General features: G+C 36.9%; 1 protein-coding gene across 3 annotated transcripts; it reads right to left on the bottom strand.

Moving 5' to 3' along the window:
* Positions 1-2,545: 2,545 nt before the first annotated feature.
* On the bottom strand, positions 2,546-25,102 carry LOC139983761 (uncharacterized). Of its 3 annotated transcripts, XM_071997539.1 has the most exons (12): positions 24,574-25,102; positions 21,919-22,036; positions 19,484-19,601; positions 17,975-18,543; positions 16,538-16,663; positions 8,467-8,541; positions 7,927-8,004; positions 7,235-7,312; positions 6,566-6,628; positions 5,671-5,697; positions 4,934-5,131; positions 2,546-4,661 (listed from the first exon to the last, which is right to left on the bottom strand). In XM_071997539.1, the coding sequence occupies exons 3-12, from the start codon at positions 19,548-19,550 to the stop codon at positions 4,557-4,559; spliced, it is 1,386 nt and encodes a 461-aa protein (XP_071853640.1). In that variant the 5' UTR covers positions 19,551-19,601; positions 21,919-22,036; positions 24,574-25,102; the 3' UTR covers positions 2,546-4,556. The 3 variants fall into 3 exon arrangements, with proteins under 3 accessions (XP_071853640.1, XP_071853639.1, XP_071853641.1); XM_071997538.1 differs by lacking the exon at positions 24,574-25,102 and having other exon boundaries at positions 21,919-24,553; XM_071997540.1 differs by lacking the exons at positions 7,927-8,004; positions 24,574-25,102 and having other exon boundaries at positions 21,919-24,555.
* Positions 25,103-26,973: the final 1,871 nt, after the last annotated feature.

Here is a 26,973-nt window from a genome sequence, read left to right as displayed (position 1 = left end):
TATATATAAATATGATACTAAATATGATAATATGATACAGTGTGTATGGGTAATGGGTATTGACCGTAGCTGTATGTATTGACTGTACAATAGTGTCTAATTGCCGACGATAGCAAGCTGTGTGTTTATTTTCTGGGATCGAAAGTGGTGTCTAACACTTCTGTTACACCTCATTCGAAACTAGGTCAGATTACCGGCATGAGACGTTTCCTTGTGCGCGAGTCTTCACACCCTGTCATTGTTGTAATGGAATTTACGTATGTATTAGATAAGCTATTGGCACAAGAACCAGTGTTGTCACAATTTGTTCTACTCCTGGGATACATTTCTGTCGTGTTCATTTGAAACAACTTGAAAAAAACTTACTCTTAGGAATAGATGCAATATAGTTTTTTAGGGTAAATTTGCCAGTTGGCCGGCAGTCCTGGAGGCGGTGAAGTGTGACATTCGCCTTCAGACTGAAGGCGATTTTCGCCGTTTATCTGGGATTGCCTTTTTTGGACGCTGGTGTGCTGGGGGCGGGGTGTTTCGTTTCGCTGCGTGCTGGTCGTCCTTTTGTGGTTCTTTGAATGTTTGAGTAGGTGGTTGGGGGTTCGTCTCTGCAGGTCGGTGGGCGTATTTACTTTTTTTTTTGGCTCGCTTGACTTGAGTTTTGTTTGTCTGAATGGGATGGTTGGTTATTGCCGTTTGGCCGTGTCGTTTTGGATCCCGCACGGCGGGTCACGTACAAAAGCATTTGAAACATCGATTCTATTCTGCGTCAGTTTCATCTCTTTTTTTCCGTTTTGTGTGTACTTGGGGTTTCTCTTGTCGTGTTTGTGATATTTACACGAAGAATTGATGGGTTGGGTAGATTGGTGACGAGGTTTATTCGGTGATATATAGGTTAGATGTCCATCTCAAGATAGCTGTCTTTTGTTAACATACATAAAGAGGGCAGTATTCAAGTTTACAGTGACAGGAGAATACAAGCTCATTCATACGGTTATCATTTGTACTTCGTAATATAATCAAAGACATTACAGAGTTTTCTCGCTAAATTTATTTGACTGTCAAATTCTTATTTTCGGGTCCCGTCCTTCTATGTAACATAATACATTGCCACGGCCATCTAAACCCACTTGTACAACACAGGCTAAATTCATAGATGATTAACTCATTAATGATTGCACATCCTTTTCAACTAAATATGAGATTTCTATCGTGTTGCTATAATCTGAGAGCTGCTTGGCTTTCCTTAGCTTGAACTTTCACTTGTGTAAGGATCTGGGAGACGGTATTGTGAAATTTCAATTTCAACGTTGGCACATTGCGCCACCGTACAGATCTGAATAGTATTGTGTGTGTCAAATTGTCTAATGGTATATATTTGTTTGGACCGATCCGATAGAGACAAAGGCTAAAGAGCGGTCAAAAAAAATAGAAAATCGACAAATCATGAAGATAATTGTCTACGATCCACTTCGACAAATTTTATACTCTCGGTGAATATGAGGTTAAAGCTGGAAACCTTGTTTCGGTGATACTCTCTGAAGAATCGTGGTGAAAGTTACATGCTAATTTGTACTTTGCGTTTCGAGATATTAATAGGTGAAATTGTCAGTTTGTGAGGAAACAGGTGTGATGTCACTGTCATAGTTCCACACTGACAGCAAATTATTTCATCTTTCCTTATTTTATTTTCACTTTATTGTTTAACATTTTCCCTTAGGGAATGTTAATTTAAGAACACATCAAATGACTGTACTGCATTCCCATATGTTGTTAATATATACATATTTTGGAGAAAATTGGATGATGATTTAGAAGAAGATAAAACAAACTTGTCACTTTGCAGCTTTCATATCACACCTTTCATCTTTCATATCACGCCGGCGTCTCCCAGTCATGAGATCCCCGGTTCGATTCCCGCCGACAGCAATGTGTGTCGTCTGGCAAGGGTGTTGTTCAATAACAACTTCCCGACATGGACGTTAAATGGATGTGTGCCGAGAGATTGGCTTCGGTCAGCTTGCGAGTCTATAAGCCTCCGTGGCTTCTTTCGCGAGTTCCTGCTTGCGGGAAGATCACATATACATACATACATACATACATACACCTGTTAGGGTTCACCTTTGGTACTAAATATTTCAACTTCAATTCTTGTTCACTCGTAAACTATACTAAACTAAATTAAATTATCTTAAACAAATATAAACAAAATTTCCCTGATTGTCCTTCTAGAAGCTGCCTTTTCTTTTCTGATCATATCATGATTGCTTGAGGTCAAACAACAAAATTCAAATTTTCGATTATGACATAATTATCTGAGTAAGTAAATTCGATTTACTGTTCAATGAGCAAAATTGTCAAGGGTAGCAATGCACATGATGAATTGACACGCAATTTTGAAAAAAGTGCTTCATTTGGAAACATTTTATTTCTGTATTATGGACGTTATCTTATTTCTACTTTCATTTCCCCAAAGTTCAAAGTCCAAACTGCCACACTTGGTCTCTAACTTTGAACATTACAATAACATCAATAAAAATGCTGAATCATTAAATCAATGCATTAAAATGTTCTTGTCTTGTCAAAAGAATCAGATATTAAACGATAGTAATAATAAAAAATACATATAAAGCGTTAATATCTGGTAATAGCCAACCCCTTTATAATCACCAAGACTGAAATGTTCAGCAGTCGTCATATTAAAACAAAGTCCACGTCACTTTTTAACTCACATAGGTGACATGATTGAAACGCAGAGTGAAGTTATGGTGGCATAAGGTAAAATGTCTTGAAGTTCACAAGCGTTTAGTCTGTCCCACCGCAAAATGGATTCACTGGGCATATCTTTGTTTATATTACTTGAGAAAGTTTCAAGACTACCCACCATACTTGCCTTTTTATTGTTAAAGCAAGAAAAAAAATGTGTAAATGTGGAGATATTTAATGATTATTTGCGGACTTTGACTACAAATGACCTTTGACTCCCTTAGATATAAATTATTATTGTACTCTAGAGAACGGAATTTCATATTGCGTATCAAGTTTAAGCGAGCTGTACTTTTGCCATTATCGTATTTACAATGTTTCAGAACTTGACATTTGTTAAAAGAAAAGGTTGGTCCTTTCCTGTGAGTTGCGATATAATAAAGAAATATAATTAGCTTAATGTACAGTTAAGTATTCTCATCCAATGTGCTAAAGTTAGGAGGTTTCTTGGTTGGAGATTTTGATGAAAGTAGCGGAAATGATTGCAACGAAAAGACATTGTCCAGCCTTTGAGATAAAATAAAGCTATTTGAGAATGTGACTTTGGGCATATCTTATATATGAAAAGGTGTTGCTAATTATACCCCTCTACTCCATAAATAACATTAAAAGTTTTAGAATGTTATCACAACGTAGGGTGTGAAAGCAAGATACTATGCCCCGTTTCATATCAAAGTGGAACAACAATCCTATTATCAAATTGTGGTTGAAAAGGATAAATATCCGTGTGGAAATTCACGAGATTTTTGCTACTCGTTCTTCCGCTTAAAAAAAACCGAATTTCAACACCAAAGAAATATAGCACATGCAGTTTGCTTACAAAGGCATTAAAGTCCTATTCAATACAACGAATTAACTGAACCGTTAACTGTACCTGCTTTAAAGTTCACGGTTTTATTGTTGAACTCGATCAATTGACAATGCAACTTTTCACTTCAATTGAGTCTGTACTCGTTAGCGTATTTCCGTATTGTCACACTCCCGTGTAGAGTTGTATTACTACTCAGGGGCATTAATATCCATGTAATATAGAAGTAATAGTTCTCGAGCTGATAGACCCTTGTACTCGGTATTTATACTGATGTTCCCCCATACAAGTCTTAACAGAATTAAAGTGTACCATTAGCAATTTCGAGCACTTTCAGTTTTCTTAAAATTTTCAAAAAATCAATTAATACAAAATAATATTACCATTAATACAATATATATATATACAGACAGACAGACATATAGATCGATAGTTCACTACAGCATATAGCTATTTCTCTCTATATATGTTGATGTTGAGTAAGTCTTAGAACATGTATCACATAAACAACATTTATGATAATATATACCATAACTAAGGGTATGTATCAAGTCTTCCAAAGTTGGCGTCTTTTATTGTGGTGCTTAAGTAACATATAATGTTTTCAGTTCCCAAACAATTTCAGAAAAGGTTCCATGCATTCGAGAGATATGTTAATCCGTATAGTCGTAAACCACCACGGTATTGAAGAAGGTATCGTGTGGTTACTAAAGTAAATAAAGCACTGCCGTGAACGTTTTGCGCTGTACGCTACGATGACGGCATGGGTGGACGTACGATCTCAGATACACTGGCCACTAGTTTACGTAAAAGTGCCACATAGCTCTGACATTGAAAGACACTAATTCACAGTTCCGAAAACGGGTTCCTATCTCGTAATTCTAAGGTCTTTTGGTTAGGGTATTTACATTGAAACTTTTTTAATTCCTTTGGCAACCTTTAACTTCAGTTTGCTTTTATGTAACAAAACAGGAATATCAAATATGGCGACTCAAGATTCGCTATATGGATTGCCAATTGTTAACAAGTCACGCATATCTTTTAACAGCAAAGTCGATTCTTCTAGATGCAGCTTCAACAATGCATCAACGAGTACCTTCAACGAAACAAAATGAGTGAAACCATATGAAAGATAATGAACCAACGACACTTAGTTTTAGATTCATGATAAAAGGAACAACATTGAACATCATATTTAACGAAATAATTCTGTAATGTGTTTACGCATGGGATCGGGGATTAAGGAGGATTTTGTGACGTCTAGTGTTAAAATAGGTTTGTGTAGCCATTGCCTCCATTTGATTTCTTATATTATTGTAGAAGTTCCATACGTAACACGAGTAGAATTCTGTAATCTCTTGAACTTACCTCGACAGTTGCTCCTCTTCCATTTCTCTCATGCCAAAGATCCAACAGGTTTGTCGTTTTCTCCATAGCGCTGCCGGGCCTTGCTTCGATCTCAAGCCGCACGTTTCTTGGAACTTGCAGAAGTTTGCCAAACTCATCCCGTTTTTCATCCACCAAGTGTTCTGCTATGCATTTGTGTAAGGCTGGCATTGTACTGCACTGTAAAAGTGGTTAAGAATTGATGTTCTACTTAGTCTCCCACTTTTAATAGACACAAAGTGTGCCAAGTGAACTGATCTGTGATATTAGTACGTCGTTTGTAGATTACAAGGAGTCACATAGTACTTAATTTGACAGCCTAACGATGCTACAGCTTATATTATCCAACACCTTTTGTTGGCTATCTGGAGAATTTCTTTTGCACCAATTCTTCATGCCGAAATTGAGCCACCTAACCTCTCCACTTAGTTTTTTCCAATTACTGTAGTTTCCTGTTTTGGGTGACAAGGTTGGTTCGAACTAAGTGACAGAATCAACACAATCAAACGTCACAAATATTGCATACACAAGCAATAAGAATAATTTAGATCAATTGGTCAGAAGAAGCTGGCTCGTGATGTTTAAGAACTTACACCAATTGTATTCTGTAGCGTATTAACTTATACACGGCTTCACATTGACAAAAATACCAAGGAATATTTTTAAGGTCCGTAGCAATTAGTTATAGTGAGACTTGGAAAATGTTCGTACATACTCACTTGTTCATATCGAGCGATTTGGGATTGCTGATGAAAACAATACACAAACAGACTTAATTAATGAAATTGCACCTAAGAAATATATAAACTGACATGGCTTTAGTCAATGACATGAATGTTGTAATCTAACTGAAGGTTCATCATGTTTCAAAAAGTAGTTACTTTTCTGCTATAACTTCACGCACTGACAAAGTGGCTCTCGAAAAGACGATATTGTTATATCTCACAAACTATACTTTGCATTGTGTTAGATTAACTGAGATATTGAGCGATATTTAGACAAATGATGAAATTTGATTTACACAAACAATGGTTTCATGAAGCAAGGATGAATACCAGGTAATTAAAATGAAGAAGGTGGTTAGGTTCGTTCCCCCGTCAATCCTGGTGTCAGATTAACTGAGATATTAAGCGATATTTAGACAAATGATGATACACAGTTTGGTTTACACAAACTATGGTTTCATGGAGCAAGTATGAATACCAGGTCATTAAAATCAAAAAGGAGGTTAGGTTTGTTTCTCCCGTTAATGTAATTGTGTCAGATTAACTGATATAATGAGCAATATTTAGACAAATGCACACTTGGATTAAAGAAACATGTTAATTTGTCGAGCAAAGGTTTCCTTCTGGTCAAATCATGAAAAATTCTTCAAATATATTTATTTCTTAGTTAAATTACATTAAAATCTCGAGACTTTCTTCAGAAGAAGGGAAATGTACCCATTAAGGGGGTAAAGATAAACAGTTACTGTGTTATGTCTTTGATCCCCACTCCCACATCATGTATTAAAATCAGGAATATTGGTACGGCTGTGCGAAAACTATTACACTTAACAATTAAATTTAGAGAGGACATCCTCGTAATATACCGTATCCCATGACTATATCTTACCAGACTTTCGTCTCCTCCATCTTCGGCATTCTCACTAGGTTGATGGTCAACTTTTTCCACTAACTGTGTGTGTAAATTTATAATGATGTGTGGAACAGTGAGGAATAGGATTTCAATTAATGAGCGACAGTCATCTACCAGTTAGTTTTATAAACGGTGGCATCTCTGGGTTTTTTGTTTCCAAGTCGGCTTGATCATGTACGAAATACATAAGTATAATAAATGCATTGTAACGAATTCTTAAAAGTTCATTCATATAAGTTTTCTGTATAGGAACGTGAAGTAAAAAGGAGATTTTACTTCATAACTCCCAGATATTAACATTATGATGATACATTTATTTATGAAGAGTTAATGCAGTATTTTTCGTTGCTTTAGAAAATTGTCGATAATACACCAAACATTTAAGTAATTCCAGCTCGAAATATGTTTTTAAAAACAACAAATGAATGTTCTTTCCGCGACAAAATCTAATGAGATGTCATAGTTTGGATATATTTGAATATTAATTTGAGCAACACCAGGAAGATTTGTTACATTTGTCACAAAGTGACGCAAAAAGCTCTTTTGTAAATTACTAACAACATGCATTCCACAATATAGCAGGTCTATCCTTATTTGTATCTGAGATTAATTGAAAAGGGAAAACAACTAGCAGAAATTCCTTACCTCAATGTAGTGGCCTTCTTCGAAATGGATTTGTTTATTCGAAGTGCTCCTTTGGGTTGGGACAGGTCTTTCATTCTCCTTACAATAAGAAGAGATATTATTGAAAGTTATCAACATTGTATTGTTGATATACTTGTTTCTTAAGTACGTTCTCACAGCAACTTATTTTTATATGATAAAACAATAAAGTCATTTGACGAGCAAAGGTCAAAATATTATGATGTGTGGAACATTGTGGAATAGCAATTCAACCAATGAGCGACAGTCATCCATCTATAAAATAGTACGCTTCAAATGGGTCAAGACAGACCGGTACTGTGTTTTCACACAAAACACACACATCCACATTATGATATTCCAATTATATTTTTAAGAACTAAGGCAGTCTTTTCCGTTGCTTTCGAGAAGTCGTGGATATGATACACCAAACATTTACCTAACTACTGCTCGAAATATTCTTTTAAACAAAGAATGAATTTTCTTTCCGCGACAAAATCTAATGAGATGTCATAGTTTGATATAGCTGAATATTAATTTGAGCAACACCAGAGAGATTTGTTACATTTGTTACAAAGTGACACGAAGAGCTCTTTTGTAAATTACTAACAACATGCATTCCAAAATGTAGCAGGCCTATCCTTACATGTAACTGAGATTAATTGAAAAGGAAACGATTAGCAGAAAAACCCTACCTCGTTCAAGAGGCTTTCTGTGAGATGGATTTGTTTATTCGAAGTGCTCCTTTGGGTTGGGACAGGTCTTTCATTCTCCTTACAATAAGAAGAGATATTTTTGAAAGTTATCAACATTGTATTGTTGATATACTTGTTTCTTAAGTACGTTCTCACAGCAACTTATTTCATATGATAAAATAAAAAAAGTAATTTGACGGGCAAAGGTAAAATTATTATGATGTGTGGAACATCGAGGAATAGCAATTCAATCAATGAGCGACAGTCATCCAGCAATAAGATGGAACCATCAAATGGGTCAAGACAGACCGGTACTGTGTTTTCACACAAAACACACACATCCACATTATGATATTCCAATTATTTATTAAGAAGAAATGCAGTCTTTTCCGTTGCATTTGAGAAATCGTCGATATGATATCAAAGTGACACAAAAAGCTCTATTGTAAATTACTAACAACATGCATTCCAACATACAGCCTATCCTTATTTGTAACTGAGATTAATTGAAAAGGAAAACGATTAGAAGAAATTCCCTACCTCGATGTGGGGGCCTTCTGTTAAATGGATTTTTTCATTTAAAGTGCTCCTTTGGGCTGGGACAGGTCTTTCATTCTGCTTACAATAAGAAGAGATATTATTGAAAGTTATCAACATTTTACTGTTGATACACTTGTTTCTTAAGTATATATATATATATATATATATATATATATTAAGGGCAGGATGACAATGATAAGGTGAATCTAATTGAGAGGCGAGAAAAATATGAATCGTCTTTTTTTCTCGAGAGAGAAAACACTGCATTGGTTTACGTTTACGGTAAGACAATAAAATTGGAGCAAAATGGTAGTCAAATGGAAACATAATTGATTACGATCTGAGTATTGCTTGTTCTAGTCCTAGGCCAGATCATAACTTTTTGTCTATTGGTAAGTCACTGATCGTCATTGCACCTCTTCTGCGAGGTAAATATAAGTTCTGTGCTTCTATTCAAAGTTTCAAGCTATGGGAAGTCTCAAAGACCTGCTGGTGCACTGAAGTGCCTCGGGAATTGTATGTGCGTGAGATTGCACAACTGAACATACTAACCAGCCGCAAAACCATTCTAAATTCGTAATTGAAGCTATTGGCATAAATGTTTGTAGGTATACGTTAAGTTTTGTACTGTGTAACTTTTCAAATGAAATTTACTTCTTTACTTCTTTTTAAATTTCTAAAACTCTACATGATTTGACATGTTTGAAATAAGTTGTGACTAGTAAACAGAGTTTACCAAATTTAAGTTTCTTTCTTCACGATGAGCCATTTTGTAGTATTTAATGCAACAGACACGACGTAATACTTTGTAGTTTATGCGTTGACGGTATTCAATACCTATCTTGCAATCTATTACGGATCATTGGCATGCTATGGAAATACACATTGTTCACTAAGGCCTTACTGTTGACCTGAATTGGCATGAAGGGGATGCCCCATCAAGTTTTTATTGCTTGGCATGAACACCGAAGCGGCAACGTATGCCTTTGTGGTTTTCCATTGATCTATTTGACTTTTTATATTCACTTATTGTTCACAATCCTTTGACAAGTGAAAACCTCCCTGGTGGAAATTCCAGTTGAACTTTTGAACTGGGTTCAACTGGAATTTTCTATACGGAAATTTTGGCCCAAAGTTTAACTAGGTTGAACTTGGTGTACTGGGGTTCCCAACTGTTTCAACTATGTTTTACTGGGTCCAACTGGTTCAACTATGTTTTACTGGGTCCAACTAGTTCAACTATGTTTACTAGGTCCAACTGGTTCAACTATTTTTACTAGGTCCAACTGGTTCAACTATGTTTTACTGGGTTAACTATGTTTTACTGGTTAAATTTTTAAATAGTTTGAACTGGGATTCTCAACTGGTGTTATCTACACTTATATAACACCACACTATAAGAAGTTTTCATTTTTTAACAGTAGATCTATACTGTAAGTATTAAGGGTGGTAGCCACTGAAAATAAATGTTTGTTCTTGATCAGAGAACTCTGGGTTTGGTGTGATGACCTAAAACAGAGCAAGACCCATATACAAATGGAGAACTCAACTGGATTGGATCAAAAGAAATTATAATTATGAATAACAATGTACAGCTGATCTGGGCCCAGTCAAAGAATTAAATGAAACAACTTAACAGTCGTGAGGTGCGCACCCAAAATATAAAGAAATACATTTAGTTTAAAAGTCTGTTCTGGTAAGTTGGCCTGCTGGTGACATCAATTATCCTACGACCTCAGACATTCCACGACATCAGATATTCTACGACATCAGTATAGTTGAACCTAGTAAATGGTATTATGAATATCCGATCCCAGCAAAAAAAGTATCCTTTAATTTATATGAAATAGTGTTCCAGGGTATCCTTTCAGTAAAATAATGTCAATATCATTTGTAGTAAAATAATGTCCTTTATAAGTGATGGTGTCCTGGAATATCCTTTATTGTTAAACCCTTTATAGTAAATAGTATCCTTTATAATAAATAGTGTCCCAGACTCTCAAGACTCTCCCAGACTATCACAACTTCTATAAAATAATAAGGTCTACAGTAACTTGAACTATGTAAATTAAGGTTTAAAAAAACTATCCAGCCATTCAACTATCTTTCTCTTCTTTTATAACTCCCTTGCTCAGATACTCATAGCCAATTGCCAACTCCAGACACTGTGCCCTCACAAAACTCCTTTGTTCCTAAAATATATACACACAGACCCCATTTCCTGTGAGGGCTAATTTCCAGGAAAAACAAGATAGTTGCCTAGCAATCCAGAAGAGAGAGAGTTGTTAATCAACCCTTTTGATGCCACAAGACAACATAAAAAAGACAGTGAGCAATGCACAGTGCACTAATAAACAAGTAAAAGTATGGTACAAAACATAATTTCAGTGTAGTATGTTATTATGCCACTTCATGTTTGAAACAACAATCAAGGCAATTGCGTAAATTTTGAAAATTGCTATTTTGTTTGCTAGTTGACGATAACTTTCCTTAAATGAGTATAACTAGGTTAGGCCCCTATAAGCTAGACAACTATAACGTTAGGACATGTCTAACGTTAGTAATTGTACCATGTGGTATACCTAGTAGGGAACCGGTTTGTTAGGACTAGCCTATACTATAGTCCTAAGTCACTAGCCTATATATAAAGTTTCTGTTCAATTCAAATATTTATGATACAGAGCACGTTTACTATCAATTATAATGTTACAAGTATGTGTCAATAATATAAAGATACTGCAAGATCACAAAGGAGGGAGCCGCGGTAATAATTTAAAACTGGTGGCAAAATCGGTTACAAATGCGATTATTCTGCGAAGTTTCTGTTGGCGAATGTGGTTTGCGGAATTGGAATTTATAAATTTAGCGCTAAAGCAAGGGACAAATGTCAAAGTTCAAATTTAGTTGGATCATACTATTTTGCACTAGGAAGGCATTTTGCCTATCTTTTGTTCATATCGACGAAAAAGTATAACATAATTTGTTTCAAATTTATTATATAGGAAATATTACATATTTTTAATCATTGCGGTACAAAAATGTATTAATCATTACTGTGATAAATATGACAAAGATTTATTTTACACCCCTCATAAGTCGGCTATTTTAGCATTTTCAATATATTACGATACGGTTACTGCTTACGAACTTACATTATAATATTCTTGATAATTACGCGTAAAATAAAAGCAGTCAATTTTGTCCAAACCCAGTTGGGCCAGTGTGAAACCTAGTTCAACCCCAACAGGGCAGGTTCACCAGTAAACATAGTTCAACCCCAGTTGGGCTTGTGCAAACCAGTGAAACCTAGTTAAACCCCAGCTGGGTCAGTTCATCAGCCAATAGTCCAAACCCATGTGGGCCAGTGCAAAACCAGTTGAAACCTAGTTCAACCCCAACAGGACAAGTTCACCAGTTAACATAGTTCGAACCCAGTTGGGCTAGTGCAAAAACCAGTGAAACCTAGTTGAAGCCCAACTGGATCAGTTCAAACATAGTTCAAATTCAGTTGAGCCTGAACAATCCCAGTTATACATTGTGTAAACCCAGTTGAACCTAGGTTATGTACAGCACAGCCCAGTTGGAACCCAGTAAGACCCAGTTAAACACAGTTAAAAACCAGTTAAACGTAGTAGTCCCTAGTAGAACCTAGTTGATTTTTTAACTGGGTTCTACTGGAATTTCTACCAGGGCTTACGGTGTTGTAGTCTGATGATAATGCTGCCGTTGTTCGTAGGACTTGGGTCTAAAACCATGCTATTAGAGGACCAGGGAGTTTCAGTTAATTGAAAAGGATAGCTCCTGCCGCCTTGTAAATCATTCAACGACGACCTTTTGCTTCGCCCTGCGCTCAAATTTCTACCATACAAAACCCTCTCCAATAATCCTTCTCCCCTCATGATATGTCCCACCCTAGTTTAAACCTTAATTATATTCCTCTGCTCTCCGACGTAGCAATTTTATGTCCTATGATGTCCCCGTTTTTCCGCGTGCGGCCATCTGAAAAAGTTAACTTTCCGTTGCTTGCAAGGGACGTAGTGAAACGTAATAACTTTATCTTTAGATGGGCCTGAGATGTTCATCGCTGTATTTTTTGTACACTGTGCTATGGATATCGACCGCAGCTGTATGTACTGACTGCACACTAGTGTATTATTACCGACGTTAGCAAGCTGTGTGTGTGTGTGTGTATTTTCTGGGATCGATAATTGTGGTGTCTAACACTTATGTTACACCACATTCGAAACTAGGTCAGATTACCGCAATTAGACATTTCTTTTTGCGCGAGTCTTCACACCCTTTAAGTATCTATAGCAAGTTACAGATTCTAAATTCATTAATAGTGGCTAAATGTCCGTCAACGTGAATTATATTTCAGGACTATTGTTATGAATAGATGTGTCCACGACCTGGCTCCAGATTACCTTACTGATTAAACAATTCTACTGAGAGATAGCTATTTGTACAGAACTAGATCTAGCTGCTCTAATAATGTTTTACCTGCTCACGTTAGATCTGGGAATGGTAAAAGGTCCTTAAATTAATATGGAGACGGGTCATGGAGCAGTCTTCTCCCAAATTTGAAATGCTTGCCAAATGTTAATATTTTTAATCGCAATATAAAAACATGTATATTTTGTTTAGATGTCCGACATTTGCTTGTCTATCTTTTTGCCCTCCTTTTTGTGCTTTTGGATGTATACCGTTTTTCTGCTGCAAAATTACTGTATAGGTCATTTGTATTGAGTGCTCCTCAGGAAATCAGTGCTTCTGCACTGAGCATGACTACCCTTATTAAAGATGACAAGAACAATTTAAAAAAAAACATATGTGATAATATTATGCAATTGCCATTTACGCGTCGGCATGTAGAGTGACACTACGTTTGTATAGTCATATACCCAACGGCGTTGCCTGTATAGTTATATACCAGTTGGCAGGCAGTCCTGGGGGCGGTGAGGTGTGAAATTCGGCTTCAAAGGATTGTCTGGTGGCTCAAAGAAGTTACCTTAAAAAATAGTAAATAATTTTCCAAACATGTTGTCAAAGTATAAGAACGCTAATGTTGCGTTTGACAGAGAAACGATTTTTTAATCGTTACGGATAGACATTTCAAATATGATTTGAACAGTACAATACGTGACGTCAGCTCTGCCATAGCAGATTGCGTCATAACCCACCCTCCGCACAGTACCTATACGGAAATCACAACAAAAACCGCGTTTGTATACAGATAAATTTCTTCCTTAATTTCCGGTGAAATTTCTTAGAAATTAGATATGTTTTCAAAAACTCCTTAAGCCGCCATGTACTAGATCGGTGGTTCCGTGGTCTTTGTGTAACACAAGGTAAATTTTAACAGCAGACTCTTCGTTGTTTAGGCTTTACATCGCGCCATCCAGCTCCAATGCGAAGAATGTTCTCATGTAGGCTATACTCAAACGTTGACAATCGGACAGTTCTGCGAAGCCTAAGCTTCTCAGTGCTACATTCTGCTCTGACAACGATTCCGAAAAATTTCTTCCATAATTTCCGGTGAAATTTCTTATAAATTAGATATGATTTAAAAAACTCCTTAAGCCGCCATATATGTAGTAGATCGGTGGTTTCGAGGTCTTTGTGTAACGAAAGATATATATGTATAGGCTACTCTAACGTTTACAATCGGACAGTTCTCCGAAGCCTTAGCTTCTCGGTGCTACATTCTGCTCTTTCGGTGTAACTAAAACTTTTCAAGTTTCATTTTACTCTTTATTTGATCCGTGAATTTTATTTCAGCGATTTCGAAGAACAGTTTATGAACTGTGATTTGAGTGTGAGTGTACTATGTGTAACGCTATACAAGTACACCAACTGGGCATCGTAGGATATATGTTCGCGAGTATTTACGTTATATATATTAGGCAATCCAATGTGCTTACACGTGAGTTTATTTGCTGCGGAAATGGGAATGCTAACTTCAAGTCGCCTGTTTTGCCTATTTGCAAGCACTACGTCAATCACCATATTGAAGCGTTCGAACAAACGGTACTTTTGGTGAGAAACTGGTGAATTTGAAATCCAGATTTCTACAAGAAGAAAACGTCGAATGGGGACAATTTTTACATGGTTTGAAAGAGAAAAATAATAACTACAAGGACAATGTATCAAATTCTTCCACCAGAAAATTCCCCTCAGGTTGAAGGCAGTTAATCGCAGTTTATATGGGGCTGCCTTTTTTGTTCGCTGGTGTGCTGGAGAGGGGTGTTTTGTTTCGCTGCGTGCTGGTCGCCCTGCTTTTTACGTGCTAAGAAAAACGGACACGGACCAAAGGTCAACAAAACCAAAAACAAACCCAGTCTGTAAAACAACAACTGAAACCCATCAATCTCTCACTAACGCAGCGTTTAACGTGACGCGAAAAGGACACGGACCCAAAGGCCAACAGAGGCAAAACAAATAAAACACTACAAACAGGCCCCAAAAGCCAACCCCAAACCACAAAGAGAAAAATGAAACCAACCTATATTATGTAACGACCACACAGCCCCCACACCTACCAACTAACTCACTCCAAATTTCATCGGGGGAGACGCCGCCCCGATGTAGACGACAGGCTTGCGCCAGCGTCTACGAAAGGCAGTGTCGGGAAGCCGTGCATGGTCCGCCTCCATGCACAACCTTATGTAACTTTGCATGACGGGGACAACATCCTCTGCCCCCAGACGTCCCCATCGGAAAGTAGGCGGCATCTGCTTTTCCAGATGTGTCTGCTGATGACAGCGGCAAACAGCAACAGCAGATCCCTAACCCAGGTTGGGCACACAGGGGGCAACAAACCATACAAACAAAATCACTACTAATGGCCCACTGTGTGCAACCAATAACACCAATAACGAAGGCGTGAAACCAATCCCACACCAACCGGACAAAGGGACACTCCAGCAAAAGGTGTTGCTAGTCTCGATGGCTTTACAGCCCACACGGGGACAAATCCCATCACCTAATCGCCACCTGACTAGGCGAAAATGGTTAGTGATGAGGACCCCATGTGCAATCCTCCACGCGAAGTCCCTGAGACGGCTATCTAGTGACTTGCAACACACAGACCGCCACACATCTGGAGAGGTGGCGGTCCGGCAAGCCGACGGGCACACAGGCGCGAGCATTGAACGAAACAATGGTCGCCCTTTGTGGTCTTTTCAATGTTTCAGTGAGTGGTTGGGGGTTTGTACCTGCTGGTCGGTGTACGTATTTATATACTTTTTTGGCTCTCTTGACTTGAGTTTTGTTTGTCAGAGTGGCTGGTTTGGTAGTAACGTTTTGCCGTGACGTTTAGATTCCCGCAGGGCGGGTCACGTAGAAAGTACATTGCGCGTTAAAGATGTACATGTTGAAGAAGTCACACAGCTTCACGGACATCCATTGTACATAAATATACATTAGCGTCCAGGATTCACAGCTCAAGCTGTCCGTCAACTTGATTGAGAAAATGCGACGCACCCATTGAGGCAACATTATATGGTATTAATATTCTTTGTATATATATGCTATGTTTATACTTGGATAGAAGATATAGTGTAGTTTATAGCACTGTTGATATTTTATGGGGGAAAAGCCTTGCGGGACATATATCTTGCATCCCTGGATTTTGCCCGTGTTTTTTTTTCTCTATTAATACCGATAGTATGTCGTAATTAAGGTCGGCCCAAGGATCTTCAAACTGTGGGTGCAGAATTGCTATAAAAAGTATGTCTATGCGGCAATATTTATACATGACCTTTATAAGGACGAAATGTTCTGAAAATAAGTACACGTTCTCCGAATATAGAAATCACATGTGAAGTGCTCTTGCCAGTTATAATATGCAATGTTTATGAATCATGAGAGAAAATAACCAAAACCAGCGATTATAGACACACTTTAAGGACAGTACGTTTCTGAACTAAAATATGCAACACCCCATGTCGATTGATACTGATAGGGGAGGGGGTGTAGGGGGCAACCGCCCCCCTTGAGCTAAATAAACCGGTGATATCTAGAATCCCCCTCTATACCCACACAATCTGTTGCATGCAAAGAAGCAACATACCAGCCCTTCAACCGTTCCCATAGGCCTGTCATTTCTGTAATCATCGTTTCCTTGGTTGTCATCCGCTTCCCATGCAACGGAGTATCCATCGTCTTTGCTCCGTGCGTAGTAATATTCGTCTTCTGTCTGTGGTTATAGAAATAGTAAATTACTGGTGTAGATCGTGTAAGTAATACGTCTGTATTTTCATACCAAAAATATATTTTAATTACATTGAATTATTACAAGTTAGGTTAGGGGGAATGGTTCACTCGATATATATCATAAACGATTTGTTCTCCATTCAAGTTTATAAACATTCAGACATGTTTCTAGTGAGAGTTGTGAATAGATGATATAATATCTTGTCGGAAGCCAGAGAAAATGTCCTCGATGTATAGTCGATGATAGCGCAGAACTTGTTTTCAAATGCTTTAGTTACTTAGTCTTCTTGTTGATGTATCCTGGAAATGTTTGCAAAGCGGTCAGTGATATTCTATTTGTATCACAATGCAACAGTTTTGTACAAATATGAGTCCTAAATGCGAACATCCTTTAAATGTAATGCAATAAAACATATTTTGTGAACAGTGCCATTATAACAACATTGACTTTTTTGCTGCCAGAATTACACTGATGTGCATAATTCATTCATAGAAAGAGAAAAATGCTGCCAGGAAGTTGTTTGGACGGAAGTATATGAAGAAAGTAAATAGCACTAATGTTCAGCAACGAACTTGAGCCACGGGATTATCCCTTTTCAAAAAAGAGAACCTGCCAATTTGGTAAAACAGGAAAGGGATGCTTGTCATGTACCAAATTAGTTTGAAATATATAGTACCGTCAATGTAAATATTTCTAATAATGGAAGCAAAATTATAATCGCTCATTGCACTTTTCCAACGGTGGAAGATCGCGGTAAAATTTCTCTTGGTATTAATTCTTCAAACAATATATATTCTAGAACAGCTTTTTTGTCTTCATGGAAAGTAAAAAGTTTTCTCCATGTGCCCTTTACATATTCATCTAAACTACTTTAGTCTGTATCACTAATAATGTGAACTTTACTTCTACATTTAATATGAGTTTTGGATTATAACGTGTCTGTTAGTTATATGACATAACCTAGACACAAGTAACAGACGCTTGTAGGCAGACAACGGAATATCCGTAAACCTTTAAACCACGTTACTGGCAGAGTATTTGCAACAATTCTCAAAGTGATTTCATTTCTTCTAACTATGAAATTTCGCCTCTGTGATATTAACATTCAACACACAAAAAAATGCACGGAAACACAAGTAACGATAAGACGACTAAAACAACGCTATCAATAAGATATAATTAGACTAAATACATATAAAAAGTATTATTGTTTGATTACTAATTCCAATCCAAATCATTCCAACAATTTCAAACACGTGCCGTTTCTACTGTGAAAATGAATTATTCACCTACCTTTGTATGTCCTTCCGTTTCGCAATATGAGTCCAGGAGAACAGTTTGGCCATCCATTCCTTGCCACCTGAACAACTCTCCGGTTGATTTGAACAACTTGCGGGTATAATTATTATGGACGGATTTCACCCTGATCACCATTCCGGCTCTGAGAACTAATCGAGGCTTTGTAAGATATCTCACAACTTTAGATGGGAAAACCTCTACGTTGTTTGTCTGTGTAATCCCCACAACATGATGTCCATGGATGTCTGCCAAGATGAGAATTATGTCACCTTTATGTATTGTTACCTTTTCTTTCGGGTCAGACCAGACTGTCTTAGCTACCGCATACCTGAGTGTCATTCCAGCACCTTCAAGACCTTTGTGGTCACATAAATCAATCATAGCGCTAGGACATTTTTTCTGAAACGGCACATCTTTGAGTACAGCTGCAGCCCCGTCTGTTTGCCTAAAAACGATAACAACTCGTTTGCTTTTCAGCAAAATTGTTAACTTGTCTTTGGTTTTAAATTGAACTACTTCTCTCTCGTCGTTAACGTACACGGCTTTACTTAAATACTCCGGCCCTAAAGAGAGGGAAAGGTAGAGAAAGAGGCGGAGGTGGAGACAGAAACGAGCTCCTGAAATTAAAGTTTCACATAGGTTTTCTTTGCAAACATTGAAAAGATAACAGTTTATTTATTATGAATATGATAGAACAAAGACAACATCATTGATTGCGTATGCTCATGATATGATTTAATTGACATAATATTTTCCACTTGACGATGTCAATTGATACTATTTTTTCCCTCATTTGTACTAAAATTTCCTTTTGATCTGCTAGAGATCTGATTAGACTTACACTAGGTATATGGCTAGTCTGATTTTCCTCAGTTAGTGATAACATCATAGCGGTAGGAGTGATTACCATGTGACGGAATCTATATACAACTCAATACATCGATTCGTTCAATGATATAGCTTTAAAAGAACACTAAGCTCTCTTGGCGGAAGCTTTGGTGTAATCACAATATAATTAGGAAGTAAATATCATGTCGACACAGCAGCGTAAGCTAGAAGTATTATTCAGCCGAAAATACCAGCAAAAAGGACTTAACACTGAAAATATTATGGACGATGCAGGAGAAATAACTAATCAAAAAAAGAACTAACACTAAACACACTGTATGCAATTTAGATAGACCAAATCAATTGGTCGAGAGATTGGGGAACACTTAAAACGTTCTCACTGTGTTTTAGCTAAACTGTGATTCACTGGTCAGGAAATAAATACTGAGAAAGAGAGCCAAAGATGGGGTTTAAGCAATGTATAAGGAGATACAAAAGGACGTACACAAACAGACATACATTTTGTTCATTAGCTAAAGAGTGTAAAACAGGATGATGGGACAGAAACAGAAAGAAAACAAATTCCAGCTAATTAAAAATCAAAATTTCTCATGGAATAATATTTCCCATCTACTTGCAGGTTATTATGATGTACAAGCTTATGATACTCCTTACTTGACCATGGGATTTGTCTTGCGTTCTTCGATTTTGTAAAACTGATATTATTTCCTCCGGCTGCCATATTTTCCAGATGACGTTTCACTCAAACGAATGGCACAGTACTGCAATAACGCTGAAATGAAGGGACATTTTTATCCTACAAAAGTATGAACGGAAAAAGTACACAGACTTTGTGACACCCTGTTCTGTTTGTTATCAGGAAATAAACGTCGGGTTAGGTTTTGCCATAATATAATCCATTTTGGACAGGAAGTGTACTTTTTTCTATGATGGGCTAATAGTTCTTTTGAATACTAAGCGTTCCAAGAAAGCGTTGAAAGATATGTTGCTATCGGGTTTCTCCCAAACATTTTTGCGGTACTGCAAGGCGGAACTATGATTATAGTACTTATATTGACCCCGTGTGTTTTTGTTGGGTTGCTGCATTACATTACCCCTTATATATTTATTTATTGATAAAAATAACAGTTGTCCTCATGACAGCCACGAAATTTATAAATCACATTACTGATATGTTTTCATTTGTCTAAATGAAAGTAAGAAGGAGAAATATTTCTAATTTCTGTAGGTTTATTCCCTGACAAACACTAAGAAGGTCTATTAAAGTACTTACGTGATACATATGGCCGGAATATTTTGTTTGAAACTACACATAATGTTACATGCAATACCTATGTAATCCAACAATAATGATAAATAGGGTGAGGAACGAACGAACAAGGAGCATTAAACATGACTCCATATTGACAAGATTCTGAATAATAACCTCCTGAAAACAAGCACTTTCCTTGAAAAGAATTCTTCTTCCGTTTTTCATTGATAAAACGGGTAAAGAACGTTTTCTGGGTGATGACATGCTGAGAATGCCATAGTTTATTTAGTTATTTGTTGACAGTAACCTTGTAACTGTAAACACTTGAAAGTGCGGACAGTCAATGGTTTTGTAGGATCTGCAGAACGGTTGTGTGGGTGGAGCGTTTGATGTCGAAATTTTTTTTGGTGATTTATTTTCGCTTACTTGGGGGGTGTTTTCAGCTCGTAGTTTCGACAGAGACGTTAACATTTGCCACTGAGCGTAAAACGCACACTTCAATGGGATGTCTTGGTTCATTCGGATGCAACATTACGTTGAGTAATACTTCGGGCTATCCAAGTCACTGTTCACCTTGAATCTACTAATTTCATTCAGATGACTCAATTAAACCCAAAAGCTGGTACTACAGTATCCAGGTTGTATGAATTGTTAACCAGTCACTGTCCACTAATGAGCTGAACATCTGATAAATCAAGGTTGCTGATTTCAACAGTAGATTTTATCTAGAACGCTTAGCCTATCTGGGAATTAAGTGTACACTAAATTAAAACAATGTTTGAAGGTTGCAGTACGGTAATCCCTACAACAGAGCACCGTCGTTCTGGTCAGCATATTCCTAATAAAAACTTTAACTTTTATTTAAAGAATAGTGCTTTCTTCTTTATTAGAGATGAGCCATATAGACCTGTATATAGGTAGAGAAAGAGGCGGAGGTGGAGAGAGAAACGAGCTTCTGAAATTAAAGTTTCACATCGGTTTTCTTTGCAAACAGTCAAGAGATAACAGTTTATTTATTATGAAATATGATAGAACAAAGACAACATCATTGAATGCGTATGCTCATGATATGATTTATTTGACATAATATTTTCTACTTGACGATGTCAATGGATACTATTTGTTCCCTCGTTTGTACTAAAATTTCCTTCTCATCTGCTAGAGATCTGATGAGACTTACACTGGGTATATGTCTAGTCTGATTTTCCTCAGTTAGTGATAACATCATAGCGGTAGGAGTGATTACCATGTGCCGGAATCTATATACAACTCAATAGATCGATTCGTTCAATGATATAGCTTTAAAAAAACACACTAAGCTCTCTTGGCGGAAGCTTTGGTGTAATCATATAATTAGGAAGTAAACATCATGTCGACACAGCAGCGTAAGCTAGAAGTTTTATTCAGCCGAAAATACCAGCAAAAAAGGACTTAACACTGAAATTATTATGGACGATGCAGGAGAAATAACTAATCAAAAAAAGAACTAACACTAAACACACTGTGTGCAATCTAGATAGACCAAATCAATTGGTCGAGGGATTGGGGAACACGTAAAACGCTCTCACTGTGTTTTAGCTAAACTGTGATTCACTGGTCAGGAAATAAATACTGAGAAAGAGAGCCAAAGATGTGGTTTAACACAAGGTATAAGGAAATAAAAAGGGACGTACACAAACAGACATACATTTTCTTCATTAGATAAAGAGTGTAAAACAGGATGATGGGACAGAAAGAAAACAAATTCCAGCTAATTAAAAATGTAAAATTCTCATGGAATAATATTTCCCATCTACTTGCAGGTTATTATGATGTACAAGCTTAGGATACTCCTTACTTGACCACGGGATTTGTCTTGCGTTCTTCGATTTTGTGGAACTGATATGACTTCCTCCTGCTGCCATATTTTCCAGATGACGTTTCACTCAAACGAATGGCACAGTACTGCAATAACGCTGAAATGAAGGGACATTTTTATCCTACAAAAGTATTAAACGGAAAAAGTACACACACTTTGTGACACCCTGTTCTGTTTGTTATCAGGAAATAAACGTCGGGTTAGGTTTTGCCATAATATAATCCATATGTGGACAGGAAGTGTTCTTTTTTCTATGATGGGCTAATAGTTCTTTTGAATACTAAGCGTTCCAAGAAAGCGTTGAAAGATATGTTGCTATCGGGTTTCTCCCAAACATTTTGCGGTACTGCAAGGCGGAACTATGATTATAGTACTTATATTGACCCCGTGTGTTTTTGTTGGGTTGCTGCATTACATTACCCCTTATATATTTATTTATTGATAAAAATAACAGCTGTCTTCATGACAGCCACGAAATTTATAAATCACATTACTGATATGGGGTGATACTGATATTACTGATATGGGCTATCGGGTTTCTCCCAAACATTTTGCGGTACTGTAAGGCGGAACTATGATTATAGTACTTATATTGACCCCGTGTGTTTTTGTTGGGTTGCTGCATTACATTACCCCTTATATATTTATTTATTGATAAAAATAACAGTTGTCCTCATGACAGCCACGAAATTTATAAATCACATTACTGATATGTTTTCATTTGTCTAAATGAAAGTAAGAAGGAGAAATATTTCTAATTTCTGTAGGTTTATTCCCTGACAAACACTAAGAAGGTCTATTAAAGTACTTACGTGATACATATGGCCGGAATATTTTGTTTGAAACTACACATAATGTTACATGCAATACCTATGTAATCCAACAATAATGATAAATAGGGTGAGGAACGAACGAACAAGGAATACGGGCATTAAACATGACTCCATTTTGACAAGATTCTGAATAATCACCTCCTGAAAACAAGCACTTTCCTTGAAAAGAATTCTTCTTCCGTTTTTCATTGATAAAACGGGTAAAGAACGTTTTCTGGGTGATGACATGCTGAGAATGCCATAGTTTATTTAGTTATTTGTTGACAGTAACCTTGTAACTGTAAACACTTGAAAGTGCGGACAGTCAATGGTTTTGTAGGATCTGCAGAACGGTTGTGTGGGTGGAGCGTTTGATGTCGAAATTTTTTTTGGTGATTTATTTTCGCTTACTTGGGGGGTGTTTTCAGCTCGTAGTTTCGACAGAGACGTTAACATTTGCCACTGAGCGTAAAACGCACACTTCAATGGGATGTCTTGGTTCATTCGGATGCAACATTACGTTGAGTAATACTTCGGGCTATCCAAGTCACTGTTCACCTTGAATCTACTAATTTCATTCAGATGACTCAATTAAACCCAAAAGCTGGTACTACAGTATCCAGGTTGTATGAATTGTTAACCAGTCACTGTCCACTAATGAGCTGAACATCTGATAAATCAAGGTTGCTGATTTCAACAGTAGATTTTATCTAGAACGCTTAGCCTATCTGGGAATTAAGTGTACACTAAATTAAAACAATGTTTGAAGGTTGCAGTACGGTAATCCCTACAACAGAGCACCGTCGTTCTGGTCAGCATATTCCTAATAAAAACTTTAACTTTTATTTAAAGAATAGTGCTTTCTTCTTTATTAGAGATGAGCCATATAGACCTGTATATAGGTAGAGAAAGAGGCGGAGGTGGAGAGAGAAACGAGCTTCTGAAATTAAAGTTTCACATCGGTTTTCTTTGCAAACAGTCAAGAGATAACAGTTTATTTATTATGAAATATGATAGAACAAAGACAACATCATTGAATGCGTATGCTCATGATATGATTTATTTGACATAATATTTTCTACTTGACGATGTCAATGGATACTATTTGTTCCCTCGTTTGTACTAAAATTTCCTTCTGATCTGCTAGAGATCTGATGAGACTTACACTGGGTATATGTCTAGTCTGATTTTCCTCAGTTAGTGATAACATCATAGCGGTAGGAGTGATTACCATGTGCCGGAATCTATATACAACTCAATAGATCGATTCGTTCAATGATATAGCTTTAAAAAAACACACTAAGCTCTCTTGGCGGAAGCTTTGGTGTAATCATATAATTAGGAAGTAAACATCATGTCGACACAGCAGCGTAAGCTAGAAGTTTTATTCAGCCGAAAATACCAGCAAAAAAGGACTTAACACTGAAATTATTATGGACGATGCAGGAGAAATAACTAATCAAAAAAAGAACTAACACTAAACACACTGTGTGCAATCTAGATAGACCAAATCAATTGGTCGAGGGATTGGGGAACACGTAAAACGCTCTCACTGTGTTTTAGCTAAACTGTGATTCACTGGTCAGGAAATAAATACTGAGAAAGAGAGCCAAAGATGTGGTTTAACACAAGGTATAAGGAAATAAAAAGGGACGTACACAAACAGACATACATTTTCTTCATTAGATAAAGAGTGTAAAACAGGATGATGGGACAGAAAGAAAACAAATTCCAGCTAATTAAAAATGTAAAATTCTCATGGAATAATATTTCCCATCTACTTGCAGGTTATTATGATGTACAAGCTTAGGATACTCCTTACTTGACCACGGGATTTGTCTTGCGTTCTTCGATTTTGTGGAACTGATATGACTTCCTCCTGCTGCCATATTTTCCAGATGACGTTTCACTCAAACGAATGGCACAGTACTGCAATAACGCTGAAATGAAGGGACATTTTTATCCTACAAAAGTATTAAACGGAAAAAGTACACAGACTTTGTGACACCCTGTTCTGTTTGTTATCAGGAAATAAACGTCGGGTTAGGTTTTGCCATAATATAATCCATATGTGGACAGGAAGTGTTCTTTTTTCTATGATGGGCTAATAGTTCTTTTGAATACTAAGCGTTCCAAGAAAGCGTTGAAAGATATGTTGCTATCGGGTTTCTCCCAAACATTTTGCGGTACTGCAAGGCGGAACTATGATTATAGTACTTATATTGACCCCGTGTGTTTTTGTTGGGTTGCTGCATTACATTACCCCTTATATATTTATTTATTGATAAAAATAACAGCTGTCTTCATGACAGCCACGAAATTTATAAATCACATTACTGATATGGGGTGATACTGATATTACTGATATGGGCTATCGGGTTTCTCCCAAACATTTTGCGGTACTGTAAGGCGGAACTATGATTATAGTACTTATATTGACCCCGTGTGTTTTTGTTGGGTTGCTGCATTACATTACCCCTTATATATTTATTTATTGATAAAAATAACAGTTGTCCTCATGACAGCCACGAAATTTATAAATCACATTACTGATATGTTTTCATTTGTCTAAATGAAAGTAAGGAGAAATATTTCTAATTTCTGTAGGTTTATTCCCTGACAAACACTAAGAAGGTCTATTAAAGTACTTACGTGATACATATGGCCGGAATATTTTGTTTGAAACTACACATAATGTTACATGCAATACCTATGTAATCCAACAATAATGATAAATAGGGTGAGGAACGAACGAACAAGGAATACGGGCATTAAACATGACTCCATTTTGACAAGATTCTGAATAATCACCTCCTGAAAACAAGCACTTTCCTTGAAAAGAATTCTTCTTCCGTTTTTCATTGATAAAACGGGTAAAGAACGTTTTCTGGGTGATGACATGCTGAGAATGCCATAGTTTATTTAGTTATTTGTTGACAGTAACCTTGTAACTGTAAACACTTGAAAGTGCGGACAGTCAATGGTTTTGTAGGATCTGCAGAACGGTTGTGTGGGTGGATCGTTTGATGTCGAAATTTTTTTTTGGGTGATTTATTTTCGCTTACTTGGGGGGTGTTTTCAGCTCGAAGTTTCGACAGAGACGTTAACATTTGCCACTGAGCGTAAAACGCACACTTCAATGGGATGTCTTGGTTCATTCGGATGCAACCTTATGTTGAGTAATACTTCGGGCTATCCAAGTCACTGTTCACCTTGAATCTACTAATTCCATTCAGATGACTCAATTAAACCCAAAAGCTGGTACTACAGTATCCAGGTTGTATGAATTGTTAACCAGTCACTGTCCACTAATGAGCTGAACATCTGATAAATCAAGGTTGCTGATTTCAACAGTAGATTTTATCTAGAACGCTTAGCCTATCTGGGAATTAAGTGTACACTAAAATGAAACATTGTTTGAAGGTTGCAGTACGGTAATCCCTACAACTTTAACTTTTATTTAAAGAATAGTGCTCTCTTGTTTATTAGAGATGAGCCATATGGACCTGTATATCGGTAGAGAAAGAGGCGGAGGTGGAGAAAGAAACGAGCTTCTGAAATTAAAGTTTCACATCGGTTTTCTTTGCAAACAGTCAAGAGATAACAGTTTATTTATTATGAAATATGATAGAACAAAGACAACATCATTGAATGCGTATGCTCATGATATGATTTAATTGACATAATATTTTCTACTTGACGATGTCAATGGATACTATTTGTTCCCTCATTTGTACTAAAATTTCCTTCTGATCTGCTAGAGATCTGATGAGACTTACACTAGGTATATGTCTAGTCTGATTTTCCTCAGTTAGTGATAACATCATAGCGATAGGAGTGATTGCCATGTGCCGGAATCTATATACAACTCAATAGATCGTTTAGTTCAATTATATTGCGAAAAATCAACACTTAGCTCACTTGACGGAAACTTTGGTGTAATCACAATATAGCTAGGAAGTAAACATCATGTCGACACAGCAGCGTAAGCTAGAAGTATTATTCAGCCGAAAATACCAGCAAAGAGGAATTAACCAGTCACTGTCCACTAATGAACTGAACAGCTGATAAATCAAGGTTGCTGATTTGAACGGTACACAGGTAAACAACCACAAATACATACCTACTTCTATGCCAACCAAGCTTCCTTATTTGCAATATATATAGGCTTGAAATATATCGGTGTACAATATATAACTGTCTTCAATTATAACACAATAAT

The sequence above is a fragment of the Apostichopus japonicus genome, chromosome 16, assembly GCF_037975245.1.
Source record: "Apostichopus japonicus isolate 1M-3 chromosome 16, ASM3797524v1, whole genome shotgun sequence".
Classification (NCBI taxonomy): domain Eukaryota; kingdom Metazoa; phylum Echinodermata; class Holothuroidea; order Aspidochirotida; family Stichopodidae; genus Apostichopus; species Apostichopus japonicus.
This window is presented reverse-complemented; position numbering and strand designations above follow the sequence as displayed.

What these genes read in the sequence shown, in the direction of transcription:
- LOC139983761 (XM_071997539.1), bottom strand. Translation starts at nt 19,550, where the DNA reads ATGGCAGCCGGAGGAAATAATATCAGTTTTACAAAATCGAAGAACGCA. An exon ending in AAACGGAAGGACATACAAAG is followed by an intron (nt 16,664 to 17,974) that starts GTAGGTGAATAA and finishes CTATAACCACAG; the next exon opens with ACAGAAGACGAATATTACTA. An exon ending in CAGAAAGCCTCTTGAACGAG is followed by an intron (nt 7,313 to 7,926) that starts GTAGGGTTTTTC and finishes TCTTATTGTAAG; the next exon opens with GAGAATGAAAGACCTGTCCC.